Here is a 24,820-nt window from a genome sequence, read left to right as displayed (position 1 = left end):
AAACAATACGGTGAAAGTAGTTAATTGCTAGGGTGTAGTTAAAACCACACTGTGAAAGTATGGTTAAGTTTCACACAAACCGGAGTTAAAAATCAGAGTCTCATAACGCCGCAAAGCAGAGTCCGATGGAGCGCCACCGTGAAATGAAGAATATTCCGATCATTCTGATGGGCTGCGGAGGCGTTGGGAGGCAACTCCTCCAACACATAGTCCATTGTCGCACCCTTCACGCTAACATGGTACACCACCCCTAATTTCATCTTTACTACTTCACCTTCGTCAATCATGCGATTAGCAAATAGCATCGATTAACTGCATTATATTTCGAGATGTATTGTGAATTTTATGATAGTAAGTTAGTTGATTCCGATTCATTTGATGTTGAGGTTTCGAAAACGCTGATAAATTAGAACCCTATGTGTTATTTGATTGAGTTACTGGATTTTAATACGACATTTGCACTTTGACTTTTGAGGTCAAACTTATTTTTGACTTGCAAATCAATGCGGTCTCTTATCATTTCTTTGTTAATGTGTCAGCATAGGCGTGTAAATGAACTGAACGTCTAGTTAATAGTTCGTGAAAACTGAACGTCTAGTTAATAGTTCGTTTATGTTCTTTCATTTGATAAACGAACGGACGTGAACACAATTTTTTGTCCATAGTTAAACAAACGAACGTGATCCAACGTCCAGTTCGTTCATTACGTTTATGAACGTTTGTTTATGTTCATTTATGTTCGTTCATTTATATTGGTTCATTCTGTTATGTTCATTTAAATATTCAATCAAATTTATTTATTACTGGTGTTAATTTAAATAAAAGATGAATTTCATATTTTAGAACCCCTTGTTTAGATATATTTGTTTAATTTTGAAATGTTTGATGTAAAGATGATGATGATATTTTAGACTTTAATTTAGATACTCATGTTTACTTTTAACTTGTGTTGCCGTGTTGGTTTATGTCTTGTTCGTTTATGTTCGTGAACCATTCGTTTAGAATATTAGCGAACGAACATGAACACTTTCATTTTCTTAACGAACAAACACAAACAAGAAAATCTGTTGGTTCAAGTGTCTGTGTTCGTTTATTTCTTCCGTTAGAGTTAAACGAACAAACACAAACAAGCCCCGTTCGGTTCGTTTACAAGTCACGCAAAATCAATCGTATAAGTGTTTGTGATACACATTTCTTGTATTTAGTACTTTCAAGTGCATTGAAAGGCATTGCTTATGAGTTATACACATACACGCCTAATTAAGTCATACGTGTAACGTGTGTGACAGGGAATTCATTTGAGAGTTGTGGGTGTATGTGATAGCAAAACGGTTCTGGTTACACCAGATGTGTTATCTACAGAGTTTGATGATGCCCTTTTGATTAACATTTGCAAGACCAAATCAGATAGATTGTCCCTCGAAAAGTGTGTCAACTCTGGTAATTCCAATTACGTTTTCTTAAGGGGCGTTTGGTTCACAGGAATTCAATGGAATTTAAGGGAATTGGAATTTGAATTCCATCTCTTAAGATGTTTGGTTCAGAGAATTTGATGGAATTGGAATCCCAATTCCGATCTTCATGTGTTTGGTTGACAATGGAATTGGAATTGGAATTTGGCATGAATTCCTTCAAATTCCTATAATTAAAGGAATTCAAAATCCTTCCTATATGTGAAGGAATTAAAGTAAATTCATTGGAATCTTCGACCATTTCGACCCGCACCGTTTCAACCCGTACCGTTTCAATCCGAACCGTTTTGACCCGTACCGTTTCGACGCGAACAGTTTTGACTCGTACCGTTTCGACGCGAACGGTTTCGACGCGAACCGTTTCGACCCGTACCGTTTCGAATCGAACCATTTTGACGCGAACCGTTTCGACGCGTACCGTTTCGACCCGTATTGTTTCGAATCGAACCGCTTCGACCCGTGCCGTTACCGGAACCAAACACAACAAAAATGGAATTGAGATTCCAATTCAAACAAATTCCAATTCCAATTGGAATGTTTAAATTCCAAATCCAATTCCTTCAAATTCTAATTCCTATACAAATTCCAATTCCAAATCATTCCGCGAACCAAACGCCCCCTTAGTGTATCTACACAAGTTTAATATTGCTTTTAGCATGCATTATATATTATACAGTTTGTTCCATTTGATCCAAATATTTCTTCTTTTAATTGCTTCTATAGGTAAATGTGAAGCTTCTCCATACTCCGAATTCAGGAGAAAACTCACTGACATTGCCGCTCGTCTAGGTAAATTGAGTAGTTAGCGAATTATTTGGTATCTAATATTATATATGCATTATTGTTACTTATTCGAATTTATTATTCAGGTTTTGTACTTGTTGATTGCTCTGCAAGTTCAGAGACCATTGAGGTTATTACTCAAACAGTAAAATTAGGATGCTGCACTGTGCTTGCCAATAAGAAACCGCTTACTGGTCCAATGGTAAATTGTCCCTTAACATTTTGCTCTTACTGGTTCAGTGATAAATTGCCTCCTGACTTTGACCAACCAGTATGAAATGAGAACTGGTCAAAGCAACCATTTGACTATTGAATTTTGGCTTTTTGCAGGAAGAATTTGACCAATTGTTTTTACAAACGCGTCGCATTAGGCATGAATCAACTGTAAGTAGTGCTATTTTGTGTTCTACAGCTGATTTTATTAAGAGTAAATTGCTAAAATCGTCCCTGAGGTTTGGGCATGTTTGCCAGTGTCATCCAAAACAACTTTTTGTACCACATTGTCCTTCACTTTTGAGATTTTTTGCCATTTTCATCCAAATGTCTTAACTTTTTGTCAAAATCGTCCCTGAGATTTGGGAATTTTTGTCATTTTAATCCAAATGTTTGACAGAAAAAAATAAAACAAATCTAGCGTTTGGATGAAAATGGCAAAAAATCCCAAAAGTGAAGGACTATTTGGTACAAAAAAGTTGTTTTAGATGAAACTGGCAAACATGCCCAAACCTCAGGGACGATTTTATCAATTTACTCTTTTATTAATTAGTCTTGACAATGTTGACCTGTTTACTTATGAATGTATCTATTTAGGTTGTGTTTTATCTGAAACGGGTCAATAACTTCTTTAGTTAAAAGCGGTCAACCAAACAAGTTGAAATTCGTCCAATGTATATTTTTAATTCATACAAACAAATGTAGCCGTTTTCATCCCTGAGATTTGGTCAGTTTTGCGACTTTCGTCCAAAGGTTTGTTTTCCGCATCTGAATCCAAGAGGTTTGAAATCTTACCATTTTCATCTGGCTCGTTAACTCCATCCATTTTTCTCCGTTAAGTCAGGGTATTTCCGTCTTTTTTGTTAATTTAAAGGGCAATTTGGTGTTTTTCACTTTATGTACAAGCATTTTGCGTAATGTACAAGTATTCAAAATACCCTTAACAGAAAAAAAAAAGACGAAAAAAACCCCTGACTTAACGGAGAAAAATGGATGGAGTTAACGAGCTGTATGAAAATGGCAAGATTTTAAACCTTTTGGATCCAAATGCGGAAAAACCGAAAAACAAACCTTTGGACGAAAGTCGCAAAACTAGCCAAACATCAGGGAAGAAAATGGCATTTTACTCAAAATATATAAAAATAGATTAAAAAAGGTTTGCGGGTCAACCAGCCCAGCCTGTTTCAACCATACTAAAAAGTGACCCGTTTCAACGCGTACCCCTAATGTGGCTGACTGTCGATATACATTCCTATCCTTTACCTGCATTTTCTCTTTTATATGGTAATTAGGTTGGTGCTGGCCTCCCCGTTATAGCATCATTAAACCGTATTATTTCATCCGGAGACGAAGTGACATCAATAGTTGGCAGCTTGAGTGGTAATGAAACTAGAACACTTAATAACTTACATTTGTTAGCATTGCTCTAACTGTGATTACCGACAACATTAATGAATATTTTAACATCTCTTTTCGGACCCAAAAATAGGTACGTTGGGCTATGTAATGAGCGAGGTAGAAAATGGAAAACCGTTCAGTGAAGTTGTTAAAGCTGCTAAAGACCTCGGCTATACTGAACCAGGTCAAAATTTATTGTAAAGTTAGATCTATTAGATTTATTAGACATGTAAAATTTAATTTATTTTAAATTTCTGTTTTTCAGATCCTCGTGACGATCTCAGTGGTATGGATGTTGCACGAAAGGTCTTTATCTCATCCCTACTTCTGCATAATATTTAAAATTTTTGTAATCTATTAACGAACAAATTTTTGTAATCATTCCATGTGTTTTATACTTTTATATTTCTATTTTTTATGTTGAACAGGGTTTGATCCTTGCACGACTTCTCGGCCAACGTATTGACATGAATACGATAAAGGTAGGTTTTTGCGTGATCATGTTCATGTTTGCTTGAATGTATTATTAAAGTTCTTCGGTCTTCACTAATGACGTCTGTATCTTTTCAAAGATTGAAAGCTTGTACCCTGATAAAATGGGGCCCGGCACGATGACCCTCGAAGACTTTTTAGCAAATGGCCTGCCATTGCTGGATAATGACATTAAAGAAAGAGTCAAGAAAGCTTCTTCAGATGGGAAAGTTTTGCGCTATGTTTGCATCCTACAGAACTCAACGTAAGGTTCATTTTTTAGTATGGATTGAAACGGACCGGATTGACCTGAAAATGCAATATTTTTTCTTTTTTTTTTATATAGATTATTCATGCATTTATTATCAATTACAACAATATTGTTACAATAATAATACGAATATTTCAGTAAAGCGATCTTGGAGCTTGTATGCATTAAAAATACATTTCGGCAGACATTCGATCTGTTCAGGCATTCAGCCTATTTATTGACCCATCCCTTTACTATATATGTGTATATATATCTGGTTAATGTACAAGACCACCTTATCGTGCGATGCGTACGCGAGCATCTCAACCGCACATCTGATCTAATCTAGGCCTTCAATTGAACGCGGTGGCACAATAGTAATTAACTTTGCATAATTACGCACGTTATTTTCATAATTATGCATGGGTTGGGTTAAACCATTATGCACGTTATTTGCATAATTACACATGGGTTGGGTTAACCCTAATTACGCACGTTATTTGCATAATTACGCACATTATATTGGTGGTCGCGTACTGTCGCACGTTAAGATCCTTTTGTATTTTAAGCTTTATATTTGACCCGTTTGAGATTCAAAGTAACCCAAAAGTAGCCTATTCATAAGTAACTGGCTTGAAAGTGGCAAATTCGTATCTTTCCATTCATATATTCGGTTTATGATCAATTGGAGAATGATTTATATTTTTTGGATTTTGTAATAGGTGCGTTATTGGAATTCATGAAGTCCCAAAAGATTCAGCTTTGGGCAGGTTGAAAGGAAGCGACAATGTGGTAAAAGTTCTTACATTGTTACAACTCCGTTAAAACTTTCAATGAACTTTTTTTATTGCGACTGTATCAATAAGTCGGCGAAAATGTAACTGCAGGTGGAGATATGCAGTCGGTGTTATGAGCCCCCGAACCCGTTGGTGATTCAAGGTGCAGGAGCAGGCAATGATACTACAGCGGCTGGTGTTCTTGCTGACATCATTGATCTGCAGGATCAGTTTCCATTTACAAACACAGGGAAATGATTTGGCAGTTTGTTGATCTCATTTCATGCTACTGTGTTTTAAGTTAAGAGAGTTATTCTTGAAACAGAATCTTTACTATACAGATGACAGAGACAGACCCCTTTGTTTCTTAAATAACACTTCTCATCTGATATTTTTTTCCACTTGAATGATGCATGACTATAAATAAAAACAAAGAGAAAGTTTATAAGTTTAAAATTATTGATAATAAGTTTCACTATACCATCATAAAAATAGGGATAATAATGGGACTAGTATTGGTAACCCCAATTTAATATCTGGTAATAAAACCGTGTCCCAATGTCGGTCTCATACTCGTCAGGTATCCCATTACTTATTACCAGTCAGCAGGGGCGGACCCACATTGGTGCCACCGGGGTCCCCGGACCCCAATCTTTAAAAAAAAAATAGTAGATTCGGTGTATTAAATTGTATATGGACCCCATAAATACAATTAGGTGGACACCATAAAAATAAAAAGAAAGCTGGTGTAGTGGTAAATCTCTCCCTTTTCCACCAAGAGGTCATGGGTCCAATCCTTGATAAGCCCATTTTTTTATTTTTTTTTTAAATCTAGTTCAAACCTCACTTTAACTCGACCCGAACGATGACCGACCAGAAAATGGACCTCATTGAAATAAAATTCTGGGTCCGCCACTGCCAATCAAACAATGTATATACTTTACTTAGCTTCTTAAAAATTATCCAATGGATTCTCAATTACAATTTTTAATGTTTTAGAATTTTAACATGTTATTACCTAAAGAACAGAAATGTAAAAAAATATACATGACATCATTACCCAAGGATAAATGAAAATAAAGGCAAAGGTAAAATGTTTACTAAGTAGGGTTAAGGTAACTGCATATGTATGTTTCAGGTAATTATGTCACGTATCACCTGACACCGTACATGTCTCGTACCTTTAAATTTTAATTTAAATAGAACTAATAACATATATATGTGTCCAATTACCTACCCCGAATGTTTTGGATTTCGCCTTTCGAGTTCATTTTTTAGATTCAGAATCGATGGACATCCCTACTTAAAAACTAGTAAAACCAAATCATTCAGAAAAAAAATTAAAAATTAACCTATATCATATATGTTAAGAAAGTACAATTAAAGGGGTAAGAAATCATAGAAGATGAAAGAAGATAAACATTTAACACTAGCAATTAGCAAATGTACACCACACCTACCTAGTTCTTTGAATAACACTTTTAACCTTGTATTATTTACGCCACTTTAATGATGCACGACTTCTAAAATTTCTACACCAACCATTTTTGTATATTTATAAGCTCTTTTCAATTGGCCTACAATTTCTTATTCAAACAATTCATTTGCATTTAATATTACTTTTTCTAATGGCAAATTTGGATCACTGACAGACTACTGGAGTATCATCGTGCCATCAGCGGACCACCTGATCATATCCATCCCCACTAGGCATAATGCATATAAACCAATTCAGGATGAAACCCAATAATTGTGGGAAAAACCCCTTTTGTGGGAATCGAACCCATAACATATTGGTCACAGAGCCTTATCCACCTCTAAGATATCACTAGGCTATAAACCCATGGGCTTTAACATCACGAGATTGTTTATGTATACTTTATTGATTTTTACAATTTATCCTTTATTTTCTTCCTAGACAACTCCATTTCAAATTCCTTCTACTTAACATCCATCTACTCAACCACCTAATGTAACACCCCAAAAACGTAAACCCGTATATTATAAAGTTCAAGGAATTAATAAACAAGAAATTACCAATTAAGAACTTAACCTAGTTAAGTTCTAGTCTAGAAATAACTCATATTATGGTTAAAATACTTGAAACTAGAGAAAATGGTAGTCAAGGGACTAAACTTGTCAAAAATGAAACTCTTATTACTAATAGTAACAAAATCAAAACCAAACACACCAAAAATTGGTGGTCTGGTCGACAGAAGCAGAGAAAAGGGGCGACCCCCATATCCAAAACCCTAACATCACCAATTCTTGCAAATTGAAGGCTCAAATCCTAACCAAAACAAAATCCGAGCTTAGAATCGTGTTCCTCATCGCGAGAGGGTCTAGAGGTATGTAAAATTTTGTGAGAATTCACTACTTGAAATTCTCATGAATCTAGCAAAATCTGAAATTTATTTGATGCATGATAGTAATTAGTTAGATTAAAGATGAAATAGTGTCTAGGGTTAAAACCTAGACAACTATAGGTGAAATCATGCCCTAATTCAGGAAAATTCCATGAATCCATAAATGTTAAGTTATGGGTTTTGTATGTTGATGATGAATATTAGGATTTTGAGTGTAATCCTAGTATAAATTTCATTATAAGAAGTAATTCCAGTGATATTGATACTAATTGTATGCAAAATTGCTATTATAGTGAAATTTGATGGCAAATCTTAAAGCCACGAACTTGTTTATGAAGGTGGAAAAATCTGACCCGCTAGGTGTTTGTAGAAATGCCTAAGTGAGGACTTAAATGTTAAAATTTGGATAAAAACGCAGATTTGATAATGGTCCATAATGATGTGATTATGGTCATGAAAAGAGTTCTAAACATGTTGTGAAACTGAATTTTCTAGGCAAAGAGTCCGGTTCCTCTAGCGGACAAGCCGAGGGGAAATCACGAGGAAAAGGCGCGCTCTAAAGGTACGAAATTTATCGTTTCGTTACATTATACCTTATTGTTAGTTTTATATAGTCAATTTTGAAACACGACGAACAAGATTTACCAATACGTCACGAATATGATTAGTGCCTTAAACAAGTAAATGGGTCAAAACAAGTGAAAATGCATGAAATCTTACATATCCGAAATGGTGTGTAAGTTTAACACCCAAACGGGTCAAACAAGTTATGGTAATAAGCATGAAGCATGACCTTATTACACAATGCGTGAATTACATGATAAGTATGTCGTGTAACGAACACCATACCCAAATTAAGAAATCTTGTTCTTAATATAGGAGCTAAGGTGCATATCCGATGCATGAAAATAGTATAAACAACCAAATATTATGTCTTGTAATCTAGGGTGTAAGTTGATTTCGTAAGCATGCCCGCTCAAGAATAGTTGAGTAATGATATAAACCAAAACAAGTATGAAGTACTAGCCCAGCCGCGCAGCAATTTATGCGAATTTGTGTTGTTTCGACTCATAGCGAATCAGCAAGAAAACTGCAATTTAAACAAGGAAGAGATGTGCAGAGTCTACCGTAAATTACGGTAGTACCGTAATTTACGGTGGCCTGAAATTATTTACGGTGAGTCTCTACTGTGTTACGGTGGATCCCAAATGACCAGAAGCCACCGTAATTTACGGTGACACCGTAAATTACGGTGGAGCCCTGTTTGACAAAAGTTGTTTTGATCATTTTCTCGAATCCGTGATCGGACCTGATTCGAATACGTAATTACCAAGAGTGTTAGTACTAATGCTTGTTTTAAATGTTAGTTCTCAGGTACCAAGAAAAAGGATGAAGATCAAGCAAATGAATCGAACCGAACACACACATTTCAAGAACGCTTCCGCATCCAAACTTTGTGTTAGAAACTATGTAAATTAATGGTAGTTACTGTCTTGTATGTGGTTTGTAACAACAATACACGAAGGTTGTGTTAATTTTGGGTTAAACTATGAAAGTTTTTGTAAAGTCGTCATTTTGGCGTTAAATGCAAGGTTTTTAGGTTATTAAATTTGGTAAAATAAGCTGGGTCTTACAAGTTGGTAATCAGAGCTTAAGGTTGCCAATAAGTGTTCGGTTCAAGCTTGATCAACATCCGGTAAGAGTTATTGCTTAAGTAGAATTTAGAAGTATAGAAATAATTCACAAACGAATATACATGGAAAAGAGTGTGTAAGCACACTCAAACACGAGAAAAGCATGAAACAAGAATAATAGAATCAAGAGTGTGTAAGCACACTCAAACACGAGAAAAGCATGAGACAAGAATGATTGAGTCAAGTTGCGAACTTGATCAAATTAAAACAAGTAAAACATGTATTACAAATGAAATGTTTAACGATATATGTAAACATTTCAGTATCAAAGATGGCAAGCGGAGGTGACGGAGATGCGGTGCCAAGAGTCACCGAACAGATGAGAATAGTGATTGCCGAAGAAGTTGGAAAGGCGATCGAAAACAGCTTGTCGAATTTCATTGATAAAATCCAAAATACGGTTTTATCAGTGGTAGAAGAAAGAATCAAGAAGCTGGAAGATAATTCAAATCTAGCAAAGGAAAAATCCGGGGAACGAAAACCTTGTTCATACAAGGAATTCATAGCTTGTAAACCGCCTATCTATAATGGGGAAGTTGATCCAATCGTGTGTCAGCGATGGATAGGCGATATCGAGGGAGTGTTCGAGAGAACACATTGTGATGAAAATGACTACGTAGCTTATGGTACGGGTCAATTAAGAGGTCAAGCGAAGGATTGGTGGGATAACAAGAAGAAAGAGATTGGAAACGAAGCGGCTAAGGCCATGACGTGGGAGGAGTTTAAGACGCCGTTTCTTAAACACCATAGCCCCAAAGCGGTTATAAACAAGATTAAGGAAGAGTTCATGCAACTCAGACACAAGGGTGAATCCATAGACAAGATCACGGGGGTGTTTATGGACAAAATGAAGTTCTGTGATGATCTGATCACGAACGAAGAACAGAAAGTCTATTACTACCATAACATGCTGAGCGCTGAATATAGGGAGTTCATAACCCCTTCAAAGTATGAGACCCTTACCGAGATTGTCAATGCTGCTCGGGAAAGGGAGATTGAGTTGAAGAAGAGTATAGAGCGGGGTGAACGAAGGGCACAGGATATAAATCCAAGCCCTACCAAGAAGGCAAGAACGAATGAGACATCAAAGAAATCAGACGCAAAGAGCGGTACGCCAAGTTGCAAAATCTGCGGCAAGAATCACAAAGGTGAATGTCGCTTCAAGGATAAGCCATGTCCTATATGTCGAAAAACGGGACATATGGCTATATCATGCCCGGAAAAAGTGACCGTTTGTTATAACTGTTACCGAACGGGTCACAAAAGATCAGAGTGCCCAGAATTGGCGGGAAAGAGTGAAGGGCAAGATTCAAAAGGTGAAGCCGCAAAAGCCAAAGCAAGATCCTTTCAATTGACCGCTGCTGAAGCAAAGGTCGAACCTGACGTGGTCTCAGGTATATTCACTATAAATTCAATTCCCGCACGTGTGTTATTTGATACTGGTGCGAATAAATCCTTTGTTTCATATGGGTTTATTCGACACCCCTCATTTGCTCTAACAAAATTGCCTATGCCTTTAGAGGTAGAGATAGGTAATAATAAAAGCTTTATTGTCTGTGATGTATGTAAAAACTGCACGATGAATATTGATGACGAGGAATATGCAATAGACTTGATCCCGATGTCGATGGGAGAATTCCAAGTGGTAGTGGGAATGGATTGGCTATCCCGTTACCACGCAAAAGTGGTTTGTTTCCGAAAGGAAATAAAACTAACTTCTCCTAGCGGAAAGCAAGTTACAATATATGGAGAAAAGGGAGGTAACCCGGTGATATGCTCAATGCTAGAAGCTCGCAAACTCATGAAACATGGATGCAAGGCCTTTATGGTATATGCGAGCGAAACGAAAAAGGAACTCCTCAAAATTGGGGATGTACCAGTCGTGCGAGATTATGAAGACGTGTTTCCGGAAGAACTACCGGGGATACCGCCAGAACGGGAGGTAGAGTTCGGAATCGAGTTGATTCCGGGCGCGAAACCCGTGGCCAAGGCGCCATACCGACTTGCACCGTCGGAGTTACAAGAATTGATGTCTCAAATTCAGGAATTTCTTGACAAGGGATTTATCCGACCGAGTGTGTCTCCGTGGGGCGCACCAGTCTTATTCGTGAAAAAGAAAGATGGCAGTATGCGCATGTGTATCGATTACCGGGAGTTAAACAAACTCACGGTGAAGAATCGATACCCACTTCCAAGAATCGACGATTTATTCGACCAACTGCAAAGAGCAAGTTGGTTTTCCAAAATTGATCTCCGATCCGGTTATCACCAATTGAAAGTCAAGGAGGAGGACGTACCCAAAACGGCTTTCCGTACGAGGTACGGGCATTATGAATTCCTCGTAATGCCTTTCGGATTGACCAATGCGCCCGCGGCTTTCATGGACCTCATGAACCGGGTTTGCAAACCCATGCTAGATAAGTCGGTAATTGTATTTATCGACGACATTCTGGTATATTCAAAGAGTGAAGCCGAGCACGTGTGTCATTTGCGGGAGATATTAGACACACTTAGACGAGAGAAGCTGTATGCAAAATTCACGAAGTGTGCTTTCTGGTTACGGGAAGTACAGTTTCTTGGGCATCTTATTAGTGCTGATGGAGTACTAGTAGATCCGTCAAAGATAGAAGCTGTGACAAAATGGAGCCCTCCAAGAAATCCCTCGGAAATCCGAAGCTTTTTAGGGCTTGCGGGATATTATCGGAGATTCATACAGGATTTCTCCAAAATTGCCTTACCCTTGACCAAATTAACTCGTAAGGAGGAAAAGTTTGTGTGGGGCATTAAGCAAGAGGAAGCTTTCCAAACACTCAAGGAAAAGTTGACCCACGCTCCGGTACTGACCTTACCGGAAGGGACTGAAGACATGGTGGTTTACTCGGACGCTTCTCAATTGGGGCTCGGATGCGTGTTAATGCAACGAGGCAAGGTTATCGCCTATGCCTCAAGGCAATTGAAGATTCATGAAAATAAATATCCGGTTCACGACTTAGAATTGGCGGCGGTGGTGTTTGCCTTAAAGATATGGAGACATTACTTGTACGGAGTAAAGTTTACAATCTTTACCGACCATAAAAGCTTGAAATATTTCTTCGACCAGAAGGAATTAAACATGCGGCAAAGGCGGTGGTTAGAAACCGTCAAGGACTATGACTGCGAAATACATTACCACCCCGGTAAGGCCAATGTAGTTGCCGATGCGCTGAGTCGCAAAACAGATTATGCCCCGATACGGGTACGATCAATGCAACTGGTTGTGACTTCAAGTTTACTAGAACGAATTCGAGAAGCACAAGATGAAGCTGTAAAGGCGGCAAACTGGAAAAAGGAAAGAATTATTGGTCAAGTTAAAGACCTTGAAGTGGGCAGTCACGGCCTAAGAACTCGTTTTAATAGAATCTGGGTCCCCAACACATGTGGTGTTAAGAAGCTTCTCCTTGATGAAGCTCATAAATCCCGTTATTCCATTCACCCGGGGGCGACCAAAATGTATCATGACTTGAAGCAAAACTATTGGTGGCCTGGAATGAAGCGAGACACTGTGAAATATGTGGAAAAATGCTTGACATGCCTACAAGTCAAAGCGGAACACCAAAAGCCGTATGGTAAGCTCCAACCGTTAGAAATTCCGGTTTGGAAATGGGAGCAAATCACGATGGACCTATTGACTAAACTACCTAAAACAAGTCGTGGTTTTGACGCTATTTGGGTGGTCGTGGATACGTTAACTAAAAGCGCCCACTTTATTCCGATTCGTGAAACCTATACATCTGAGAAAATGTCGGAGGTATACACCAATGAAATCATAGCAAGGCATGGGGTACCGATATCCATTGTATCAGACAGAGATACTCGGTTTACCTCGAAATTCTGGCGTGAATTCCAAGAACAGATGGGAACCAAATTGTTCCTTAGCACTGCTTACCATCCACAAACGGATGGGCAGAGCGAAAGAACAATACAAACATTGGGTGATATGCTACGGGCTTGCATTATTGACTTTGGGGGTAGTTGGGATGTCCATTTACCCTTGGTCGAATTCGCGTATAATAATAGCTATCACGCGAGCATTAAAATGGCCCCGTATGAGCTATTATATGGTAGAAAGTGTCGGACTCCGGTATGTTGGGGAGAGGTGGGCCCGCGAGGGCTAGCACCAACTGATGTAATCCGAGCTACAAATGCGAAAATTGACATAGTTCGGACACATTTAAAGGCGGCTCAAGACCGACAAAAGGCATACGCAGACAAAAGAAATAGGCCAATCGAGTTCCAAGTTGGCGATATGGTCATGCTAAAGGTTTCCCCATGGAAGGGTATTATTAGATTCCGAAAAAAGGGAAAGTTGAGCCCGAGATTCATTGGGCCATTTAGAATCATTGAACGAGTTGGTAAGGTAGCTTATCGACTTGAATTACCCGAAGAATTGAGTGGGATTCATAACACATTTCACGTATCACATCTCCGGAAATGTTTGGCCGACGAGACCACTCATGTCCACTACGATGATATCGAGGTGGATAACAGTCTCAACTATGCGGTGAAACCGATTGTGATTTTAGATCGTAAAGAGAAAAGCTTGAGGAACAAAGTGATAAATCAAGTCAGGGTTAAGTGGGACCACAGAAAAGGGTCAGACACTACTTGGGAATCCGAAGAGGAGATGCGGCGTCTCTACCCTACATTATTTGGTACGTAATTCGGTTTCGGGGACGAAACCCCTTTTTAAGGGGGGTGGACTTGTAACACCCCAAAAACGTAAACCCGTATATTATAAAGTTCAAGGAATTAATAAACAAGAAATTACCAATTAAGAACTTAACCTAGTTAAGTTCTAGTCTAGAAATAACTCATATTATGGTTAAAATACTTGAAACTAGAGAAAATGGTAGTCAAGGGACTAAACTTGTCAAAAATGAAACTCTTATTACTAATAGTAACAAAATCAAAACCAAACACACCAAAAATTGGTGGTCTGGTCGACAGAAGCAGAGAAAAGGGGCGACCCCCATATCCAAAACCCTAACATCACCAATTCTTGCAAATTGAAGGCTCAAATCCTAACCAAAACAAAATCCGAGCTTAGAATCGTGTTCCTCATCGCGAGAGGGTCTAGAGGTATGTAAAATTTTGTGAGAATTCACTACTTGAAATTCTCATGAATCTAGCAAAATCTGAAATTTATTTGATGCATGATAGTAATTAGTTAGATTAAAGATGAAATAGTGTCTAGGGTTAAAACCTAGACAACTATAGGTGAAATCATGCCCTAATTCAGGAAAATTCCATGAATCCATAAATGTTAAGTTATGGGTTTTGTATGTTGATGATGAATATTAGGATTTTGAGTGTAATCCTAGTATAAATTTCATTATAAGAAGTAATTCCAGTGATATTGATACTAATTGTATGCAAAATTGCTATTATAGTGAAATTTGATGGCAAATCTTAAAGCCACGAACTTGTTTATGAAGGTGGAAAAATCTGACCCGCTAGGTGTTTGTAGAAATGCCTAAGTGAGGACTTAAATGTTAAAATTTGGATAAAAACGCAGATTTGATAATGGTCCATAATGATGTGATTATGGTCATGAAAAGAGTTCTAAACATGTTGTGAAACTGAATTTTCTAGGCAAAGAGTCCGGTTCCTCTAGCGGACAAGCCGAGGGGAAATCACGAGGAAAAGGCGCGCTCTAAAGGTACGAAATTTATCGTTTCGTTACATTATACCTTATTGTTAGTTTTATATAGTCAATTTTGAAACACGACGAACAAGATTTACCAATACGTCACGAATATGATTAGTGCCTTAAACAAGTAAATGGGTCAAAACAAGTGAAAATGCATGAAATCTTACATATCCGAAATGGTGTGTAAGTTTAACACCCAAACGGGTCAAACAAGTTATGGTAATAAGCATGAAGCATGACCTTATTACACAATGCGTGAATTACATGATAAGTATGCCGTGTAACGAACACCATACCCAAATTAAGAAATCTTGTTCTTAATATAGGAGCTAAGGTGCATATCCGATGCATGAAAATAGTATAAACAACCAAATATTATGTCTTGTAATCTAGGGTGTAAGTTGATTTCGTAAGCATGCCCGCTCAAGAATAGTTGAGTAATGATATAAACCAAAACAAGTATGAAGTACTAGCCCAGCCGCGCAGCAATTTATGCGAATTTGTGTTGTTTCGACTCATAGCGAATCAGCAAGAAAACTGCAATTTAAACAAGGAAGAGATGTGCAGAGTCTACCGTAAATTACGGTAGTACCGTAATTTACGGTGGCCTGAAATTATTTACGGTGAGTCTCTACTGTGTTACGGTGGATCCCAAATGACCAGAAGCCACCGTAATTTACGGTGACACCGTAAATTACGGTGGAGCCCTGTTTGACAAAAGTTGTTTTGATCATTTTCTCGAATCCGTGATCGGACCTGATTCGAATACGTAATTACCAAGAGTGTTAGTACTAATGCTTGTTTTAAATGTTAGTTCTCAGGTACCAAGAAAAAGGATGAAGATCAAGCAAATGAATCGAACCGAACACACACATTTCAAGAACGCTTCCGCATCCAAACTTTGTGTTAGAAACTATGTAAATTAATGGTAGTTACTGTCTTGTATGTGGTTTGTAACAACAATACACGAAGGTTGTGTTAATTTTGGGTTAAACTATGAAAGTTTTTGTAAAGTCGTCATTTTGGCGTTAAATGCAAGGTTTTTAGGTTATTAAATTTGGTAAAATAAGCTGGGTCTTACACCTAAGCCTAACAAAAACTAATGTCCTTCTTTCTTCATTAACACATAAACCGCAAGACACGTTAAATATGTATTAGTTGCGTAATTGTCATTGATTCCTAACACTGTAAGAGTGTTTTTGGTTAAAAGGGTTTTTACCCTACAATCAAGAGTCTGGACCACGCTCTTAAAACTCAATAATGCAGGGTCACATTTGGTCAGTGGCGGATCTAGGATTCCGACCAAGCGGTAACGTTTTATAAATAGGCGGTAACGAAATCGAAAAAAACGTTAAATTTTTCTAAAATTTACACTAAAAACGTCAAAAATTCTCCGACCAAGCGGTAGCGGAGGCTACCCCTTGTTCACACATACATCCGCCCCTGCATTTGGTGCACCGGGTTTGGGAAAAATGAAATAAAAGGTGTTGTTTATGATGACGTTGTTCATGCTTTTGAAAGATAGCATGCTTCTGGTGTCAAGGTAGGTTCCAACTAAAAGTTTACCTGTTTTGACCCGAACATGTATTGCAACTGTAGTTACAACCTTAACGGCCTATTTCTTTTTTTTTAATTCAGGTGTACATTTATTCGAGAGGTAGCAGATTGGCACAACGGCTAATATTTGGATATACAACCTATGGCGACTTAAGAAAATATCTATGTGGATTTTCCGACACCAAAGTGTGGTAAACTTGAAATATTTGCATCAATATGAATGTTCACGATTCATTGATTTAGGTTTTCATAAAGTAAAACAAAAACCTATTATGTACTTTTTGTTTCAGTAGCAAATATGTTATTTTTTGGTTTCAAGTTCTCGGCTTTGCTTGAATAAGACCGAATAACTGACCCGGAAAGCCCGAGCTCGGACCGACATGCTTGCAGGTCAGTTGCTCTTCAGTTTCTGATCTGATCTGGATACTAAATCACTAATTTGTTTCGGTTTTGTTTTTGTGTTTGGACCGAGGAAAACAGAACACTATCAAGTTCAAGAATGACATTGGAGTCTGAGGCAAAAAGACGAAAATAAATGCAAAATTAGCAGCTAAGTTGCCCGGGAGGGGGGGGGGGGTTAAGTCGTAATTGTAACGTCCTGCGTTTTCATGCTTTATTAGAAACCAGTGTATGAATTTCTATTTTCGGAAGTTTTGTATTCTTGTAATCGTCGTTCGATGTAATCGTTGTCAAATCCGAGGCTTAGATCATTATGAAAGTCATATTTTCTTCATATTTATGTTATACACGCTTCGTACTCGTTCACACACTTGAAAGTATTAAGCATGTGATGCTTTATTCATCCTTTGTGCAAAAAGCATCAATTTGCAAACATATGACTTATATGCTCAATTTACACAATTTCGACACTTAAATCTTGACAAATATACATGTTTTACTCGTTTTATAATTGGTTATGATTAATTTACGCAACATACCTTTGACTAGGGTAAGGATAGTGTAAAAAGGGCCTAAAGTGTGAGAAGTGTATTATACCACTATATATAATACTATATAACACCATATAAACACCGTATAACAATATGTAACACCATATAATACCATATAACACTATATAACATTATATAACAAATATAACACTATACATCTTATCATAGACATGCTATCAGACAACCTATAGTGTTATATTTGTTATATAATGATATATAGTGTTACATAGTGTTATATAGTATTATATGGTGTTACATATTGTTATACGGTGTTTATATGGTGTTATATAGTATTATATATAGTGTTATAATACACTTCTTACACTTTGAGCACTTTTTACAGGATCCTCTACCCCTTTGACTATGTTTAATATGCATAAAATACCATAAAAACCTCTTAAAACATCAAGTATGGAAAGTATAAGGGTTAATTTGTACAAAAATCAAATCCTTGGCTCGAACACGGACTCTCACGGGCCGCGAGCCGACCATCCCACTTGCTTCGCGGGCCGCGAGGCCGGCTGATGCGAGACCAGTCTGATCTGGTCGCTGATTGGGTCGATTATCGTGTGTTTTCTTGATTTGTTTTGTGTTTCTTGTCATCAATACTCACAACCACTAACCCTAATCACTTCCCTATAATACTCAAGCCATCTCCAAGCATTTTGCACTTTCTATACCCTTTCTAATCACTCCCAAATACTCTAAAACGCAGCTGATTACCAGAACAAGACATATTCATAACATCTTACAAAAGTAAGCATATCTCACTCATTTCTTAACCTTTTGCTTTGATTCTTTTTTCTACTTGCTTGGATTGACCTTAGGAACATTTCCACAGGTTTTCCATGGAAAACCAAGGTCTGAAATGTCACCAAAAAGGCTCCAAAGTAGACTGAACTCTCTGTTTTTTATTCAAACTTAGTTAAACTTGAGTTATCTCATCTCATTCCTATGTCCTTATGCTCATAATCAATTGAATGGTTAGTTGGGCTTAAAAATAAGGTTCAGACATGTAAAATCAGAGGTGTAAGCCTCATAAACTTTCTGTTTTGTTTAGGGTTTTACCCACAAGTGGTGTTCAAGCTTGAAGCTTGATGTTTGTGTGATTATAGGACAAGCTTGGGCTATCCTACTAAGAATCCACACATTACTTGATGATTTCTTAGATTAGTTGTAATTATTTCCTTTCTCATTGTATGTTCATGACCCTCCTTGAATGTTCATAACATCAAGTGTAGTGGTGAACACCAAGAGGTACCTAAATGGAAGACTTGTTCTTCCTACCTCCTACATGACTTCTATGATAAACAAAGAGGTTCCTAAATGGGGGATTCATCCTCCTACCTCATGCTTGACCTATATGACAATATGAACATTATATAATACTTATATATTATCCAAATAATTGAACCTTTGATGACGAATTTATGTTCATTTGTCAAAGTAATAGATTACATCATCTAGGACTTAATAACTTGTTATGATTCTAATGGGTATTTTACCCATGAAATCATTAAAAACCTTGGGGTTTCATAGTGTCAAACAAGTATTATATGACTAGATGATTACTTTTGCATATGTACTTTCCATATTCTTTTTAAATCCCGAATCTCGACTCTAAACATACTTTGAACTTTAACCCTTATGCATTCGTCCTCCCAATCTCATACACTCGTCAACACTTGGATAATCGGAGGACTTAGCAATTTTGTAAGTATACTTGAACCCCCTTTTCGTTTACCACCTTTTGGGGTGTAACATGTTAAACTATAAACTTACACTTAAAACTTTATTCCTAAGTGCACAGACATTCCTTATACATGCATGCATACTTGATTACTTGATACTTTAAACTTGGGGTTATACGTTTTGTGTTAGACTTATCATTAACTTCGTACGAGCCTATCCTTGACATACATAGCGCTAGAGGATTAACGCACCGCCTGTAGACTTTGGGTTATGTCATGAGCTTATTGCGTTTCATCATTGGTTTGATTAGTTAAACACATGCCGATTTAATTGTTTATCTTGTATCAATAGCTTGCCATGTGGAATTGTTTAAACTCATTTTTATGCTATGTATGTATCAAACTTGTATACTCGTCTGTGCTTTTGTATTGAACTTTATTTTAAACATGTTACAGGTTGAGAATGACGACGCTTTAAAATTGAAGCAGTGATGATTCTTAGATACACACTTAGACGTCTTGAGTTTTATTATGTTATATCAATTTGAACTTGTTTGTGGTATTCTTGTATTGAACATATTGTATATCAAGTTGTTGTATTTTATTTTAACCTTTGTAATTGACTTTTAGAAATGAAATGAAATCCATTATTTAATTATTGTCACAAATAGTGTTATGAAATCTATTGCAATCTCGGATTCGTCTCACTCCGATGTTTCCGCCATCAGTTGGGGTGTGACAGTAATCATGGGCAAAGGTTGCTGGAACTTCAGCACGTAAGAACATGTCTTAAGATTACCACTAAAGTGACTCAAAATGGGCTTGCATGTGTGTTTGATTTTTTTGTAACTCCTTTTGTTGATGTAATCTAGATGACTCGTATTCTGCTTGTGTATATTTAATAAAAAGATGTTCTTTTGTAAACTTGTGAAAGTTATTACATACCATATGTAAGACTGAAAGTTGTGGTTGAGATTGATTATTTTAAGCATAGGAGATGAATTGCATAAGTTTACTTAATGTTTTTTTAGTCAGGAGATGAATGGTGTAAAGCGGCTAATTTAGAGATTTATCATTTATGAATCACGTACATTTTTCCATTTAACATTGTTTATTGTATTTGTGAATTAGTGCACACTTTTCCATTTAAGAGTGTTTATTATATGTATGAATTATCACCATAACTTTCATTTCTCATTATTAAATGTTATGTGACAATGTGGGGTAACCCAGAGGCACATGTCTCAGGTTCATAGGTTCATATCTGGGCAAGAGGTATTATTTAAATTAATGGTTTAGGAGCAAGCTTTGCCGTCCAAAAAAAACTTAATTTCTTCGTTATTATATGTAATCTCAACGTGTTTTCATTTTGTGTTTGTTTTGTAATGATAATCAACAAGAGCAATGGTCAATCAATTATCAAGAGTTAGATTGTTCCTGAGACAACTGGTTGTCACTCATGAGTAACTATATGTAGCACTTTCAAGAGTTAAAAACATGAATGGGTTAAAACTTTTTATCTTAACAGTGATAGACATTATATACAAAGAAATATTTACAAGTGTATACATAATATTAAAGATGTTATGTACATTAATATGTGATCTCAATTAGGTTATACAAATTTGATTTCTTATACCCATGTATCACACCAGCAAGTAACCTAGTAACCTACATGTATTATACCAAGCCTACCCATGTTGAGTCAAAGTTAAAAAAGACATAAATCACAAATTTAGTAAAAGACATAAAATAATCTATATATATTCCTCTACTAAAAGGCATAAAAAATTCTACATTCCCCAATTAATTAAAACCTTATTAATAACCAACAACTTTATGCATATTGTAGTTGTAAAATTGGCTTTGAGAGTTTTTCAAAAAAAAATTGGATTTTTCATTTCTAACCTTAAAGTTTCAAGCTTTGGCAAGTTAAGTTTAAAGTTTTAATCTTTGTTTCCCTTTTAACCCTAAAGTTTTAATCTTTGACAATTTGAGTTTAAAGTTTTAATCTTTGGTAATTTAACCCCTTTGATTAATTTGATTTTTCACTTTTAATTTAAAAGTTTTCATCTTATACAATTTAACCCCTTTCATTAACTTGATTTTTCATTTCTAATTCAAAAGTTTCCATCTTTTGCGATTTAACCACTTTGATTTTTTTTACTTATGTGTTGTAATCTTGCCTTTGGGGGTTTTCCAAAGAAAAAATGGTTATGCATATGGTTGTTGTAACCTTCGCTTTGGGGTTTTACAAAAAAAAAACTTGATTGTTTTTACTATTCACCCAAAAGTATTTCATAAATTACTTTTAACCCAAAATTATTTGTTTTTTTTACTTTTAACACAAAACTTTTTATCTTTTACAAATCTATCCTCACAACTTTTTTTACTTTCAACTTTGGTCCTTTATAATTTTCATTTTCTACAAATTTTTCGCTTTATGCTTCGTTCTAAATTTTGTGACTTAACACATCGCAACGTGCGTCTTTGGTTTAACATTTTTACGTTTCGTTCTAAATTTTGCGAGTTAACACGACGCAACATACGTGTGTGGGTGAACGTTTTTACATCGTCTATTTTTTCCCGTTTGACAGGTTCAACATAACGTGTGCGTCCTAAATCGACTTAGTTATAACTAAAGAATCCCCGCCGCATTGCGGCGGGTCGTAATTCTAGTTTACTTAAAAAAAGTCCATATCGAATGTGAAGGGGTATGGTCCCAAATCGACCATCACCCGCATCAAACAAACCCCCACCAGTAAATGAACCGCACCCATGCGGTCACATCCTTCGAATCCAATCGGTCCGAGGATGAGAAACCATACCTTGAGCATAGAAGAAGATTAACATATCGGTGCGGCTGGCACCGCACCATATGGGCATTTTCGTCACGACAAGGGATGCAGGCGAATAAGTCTCCGCATACGACGATGCGGCCAGCACCGCATCTAGCGTATTTCTTGATCACAAGTAGGAGACGCGGTAACCTCAGACGTTACCGCATGCAGCGATGCGGCTTGCACCGCATCCTGTGCATTCAACAAGTGGGACTGACACCCCAGTGCAAGTGGCTCTGATGACAACATTGTTTCATCATTGGCGCCCACCGTGGGGCCCGAACCCACGACCACAAGGTGAAGGCGGCCTAAAAATAGGTAGAAATATATATATATATATATATCTATACTATAAAGGGGTATAATACCTTTTCCGCATCACTCACGAGCACACGTGGAATATGCGGAAATGACACACACGAGCCCGTTCAGGTGTGTCAGATGCTCAGAACCAGCGTTGTTCTTTGGACTGAACCGCATCTCAGGAACAGGTAATCCGCATTGCCTTCCTTCTCTTCAAGCTTCAAATCCCTCCTGTCCGGTTCACAACCACAGAGGGTGCATGAACAACTTCTTCAGCAAAAAGAAGGAAGGGAATCTACGCGACCGCACATCAGCAACCTTGACTCCTGAACCTTCAAGAGCTACATCCGAGCAACATACCCACTTCGAGCGAGTATGGGAATGCAAAACCGCAGACACTCATGAGTAGCTACGGACATAACCATAGCTTCCGCATAGTGGTTGCTATGGAAGAGCAAAGCTCACTCCACATCACCGAGCGAGGCTACTTCAAGGCAAACTCGATATTGGAGCGTGAAGGAAAGTGGCTCCAGAAAGAACGCAGATAAGCGCTCTAAACAAGCCCTTGTCGAACAACAAGCGTCCGAACAGCGGTAACAAGTCTGCTTATGACTTTGTTTACCTGCCAATGGACCGCATAGAATAAACAACGGTGGGCATACCCTTGCCTATGACCATGTTTATTTACCCATAGTACAGATCCACATTGTTCGACCAAACATGGCCAACAATGACGCAACGAGGTAACCGCAAAGGACGTGCGGTTACTTGAGAGCTATGCTGATGAACACGAACGCCCCACAAAAAAGGGATCGTCATCTCATAACTAGATGCTGAACATAGAGCTTGAGCAAAGCCCTCACAGCATCCACTATCTTTGATCCCAATCTCAAAGATTGGTTCAAAGTTTTTCTTTTCTTCTTCATGCACCATTTCAACAAATGGTTTGAAGAAAAAACCACCTCTCAGAGGTTGGAAGCATGTGCAAACCTTCGAACCACCGTCTCAGAGGTTGGTTCGAAGTTTGTGCAGCATTACTAAGAAGGTCCCCAGCAGACCTTCAACACAACAACAGGTGGCAACCCACCTAGCGACACAAAACGGCTGAGAATTTCGCATCAAACGAAATTCCTTCACCGGTACGGAAGAGGCGTCACACGACTCTACCAGATCACCAGCCTGATCTGGCCTAGAATTTTCTCCAGACTGCCAACTACCTTCCCAAACTATAGTCCAGTGCTCCTCCCACATGCAACTTGCACGAGGCAGCAACACTAGACTGGGGGGACTTGAAGGGGTATGGTCCCAAATCGACCATCACCCGCATCAAACAAACCCCCACCAGTAAATGAACCGCACCCATGCGGTCACATCCTTCGAATCCAATCGGTCCGAGGATGAGAAACCATACCTTGAGCATAGAAGAAGATGAACATATCGGTGCGGCTGGCACCGCACCATATGGGCATTTTCGTCACGACAAGGGATGCAGGCGAATAAGTCTCCGCATACGACGATGCGGCCAGCACCGCATCTAGCGTATTTCTTGATCACAAGTAGGAGACGCGGTAACCTCAGACGTTACCGCATGCAGCGATGCGGCTTGCACCGCATCCTGTGCATTCAACAAGTGGGACTGACACCCCAGTGCAAGTGGCTCTGATGGCAGTAACCTGTCAGAGCTACGTAAGCAATGGACTGACGTGGCGTAACCTCCACAACCGACAAGCCTGACACACCTGCAAGGGTGCAGCACGTCGTCAGTCCATCCATCAATCTCCTCCTTCACTCCTCGGCTATAAATACCAACCCCAAACCAGGTTTGAGGTATCTCTTCACAACTCTCTCACTACTACTACTATCTTACTTTGCTTCCCAAGCAAACTACTGATTCTCACGCCGGAGAGTGGTAACAAGGAGCACCCCCCACCCCATCCTCCTTGTTACGAGTCACGGCTTGTTTCCTTGTGCAGGAGATCAACCACCGGTGATCCAGCCAGCGATCCTCGAGAGGAAGGGATTAACCCTTCTTGACAAGACCAGTGTGTTAACCCTGCCCGGTTAACCATTGTTTCATCAGAATGTTTACCTGATTTTGACTTATGGATTGTTTGTTTATCTTTTAATGACGTTTTTAATGGTTCAAATCTTAAACTGGTTTAACATTTAATGGTTCAGACTCTTTGTTTTGTGAATAGATGTCTGAATGGTTCAGACATTTACCTCTGAATTGTTAAACATTATACTTGCTCTTAATGGTTCAGACCTTTTAAACACTTAATTAGTTTAGACCTCTTACTAATTTATCACTTAACCATTCAGAAGTTGTCAAACAACCGCTTAACCAAACCTCTTACTCATTCATCA

At 37.9% G+C, this 24,820-nt stretch overlaps 1 protein-coding gene and 1 long non-coding RNA gene across 4 annotated transcripts; both read left to right on the top strand.

The window, feature by feature from the left end:
* Positions 1-5,764, top strand: LOC110930285 (bifunctional aspartokinase/homoserine dehydrogenase 1). The gene is made up of 12 exons (XM_022173575.2): positions 1-239; positions 1,290-1,440; positions 2,196-2,261; positions 2,342-2,457; positions 2,586-2,639; positions 3,761-3,848; positions 3,958-4,050; positions 4,132-4,172; positions 4,295-4,348; positions 4,439-4,602; positions 5,310-5,379; positions 5,475-5,764. The coding sequence occupies exons 1-12, from the start codon at positions 126-128 to the stop codon at positions 5,619-5,621; spliced, it is 1,158 nt and encodes a 385-aa protein (XP_022029267.1). The 5' UTR covers positions 1-125; the 3' UTR covers positions 5,622-5,764.
* Positions 5,765-7,576: 1,812 nt separating this feature from the next.
* Positions 7,577-16,132, top strand: LOC110930286. 3 transcript variants are annotated; one of them, XR_002587732.2, is made up of 4 exons: positions 7,577-7,711; positions 8,225-8,291; positions 15,055-15,121; positions 15,927-16,132. It is a non-coding gene; the product is annotated as an uncharacterized LOC110930286 (long non-coding RNA). The 3 variants fall into 3 exon arrangements; XR_002587734.2 differs by lacking the exons at positions 15,055-15,121; positions 15,927-16,132 and adding an exon at positions 9,097-9,302; XR_002587733.2 differs by lacking the exons at positions 7,577-7,711; positions 8,225-8,291 and adding an exon at positions 14,407-14,541.
* Positions 16,133-24,820: the final 8,688 nt, after the last annotated feature.

The sequence above is a fragment of the Helianthus annuus genome, chromosome 3, assembly GCF_002127325.2.
Source record: "Helianthus annuus cultivar XRQ/B chromosome 3, HanXRQr2.0-SUNRISE, whole genome shotgun sequence".
Taxonomy (NCBI): Eukaryota; Viridiplantae; Streptophyta; class Magnoliopsida; order Asterales; family Asteraceae; genus Helianthus; species Helianthus annuus.
This window is presented reverse-complemented; position numbering and strand designations above follow the sequence as displayed.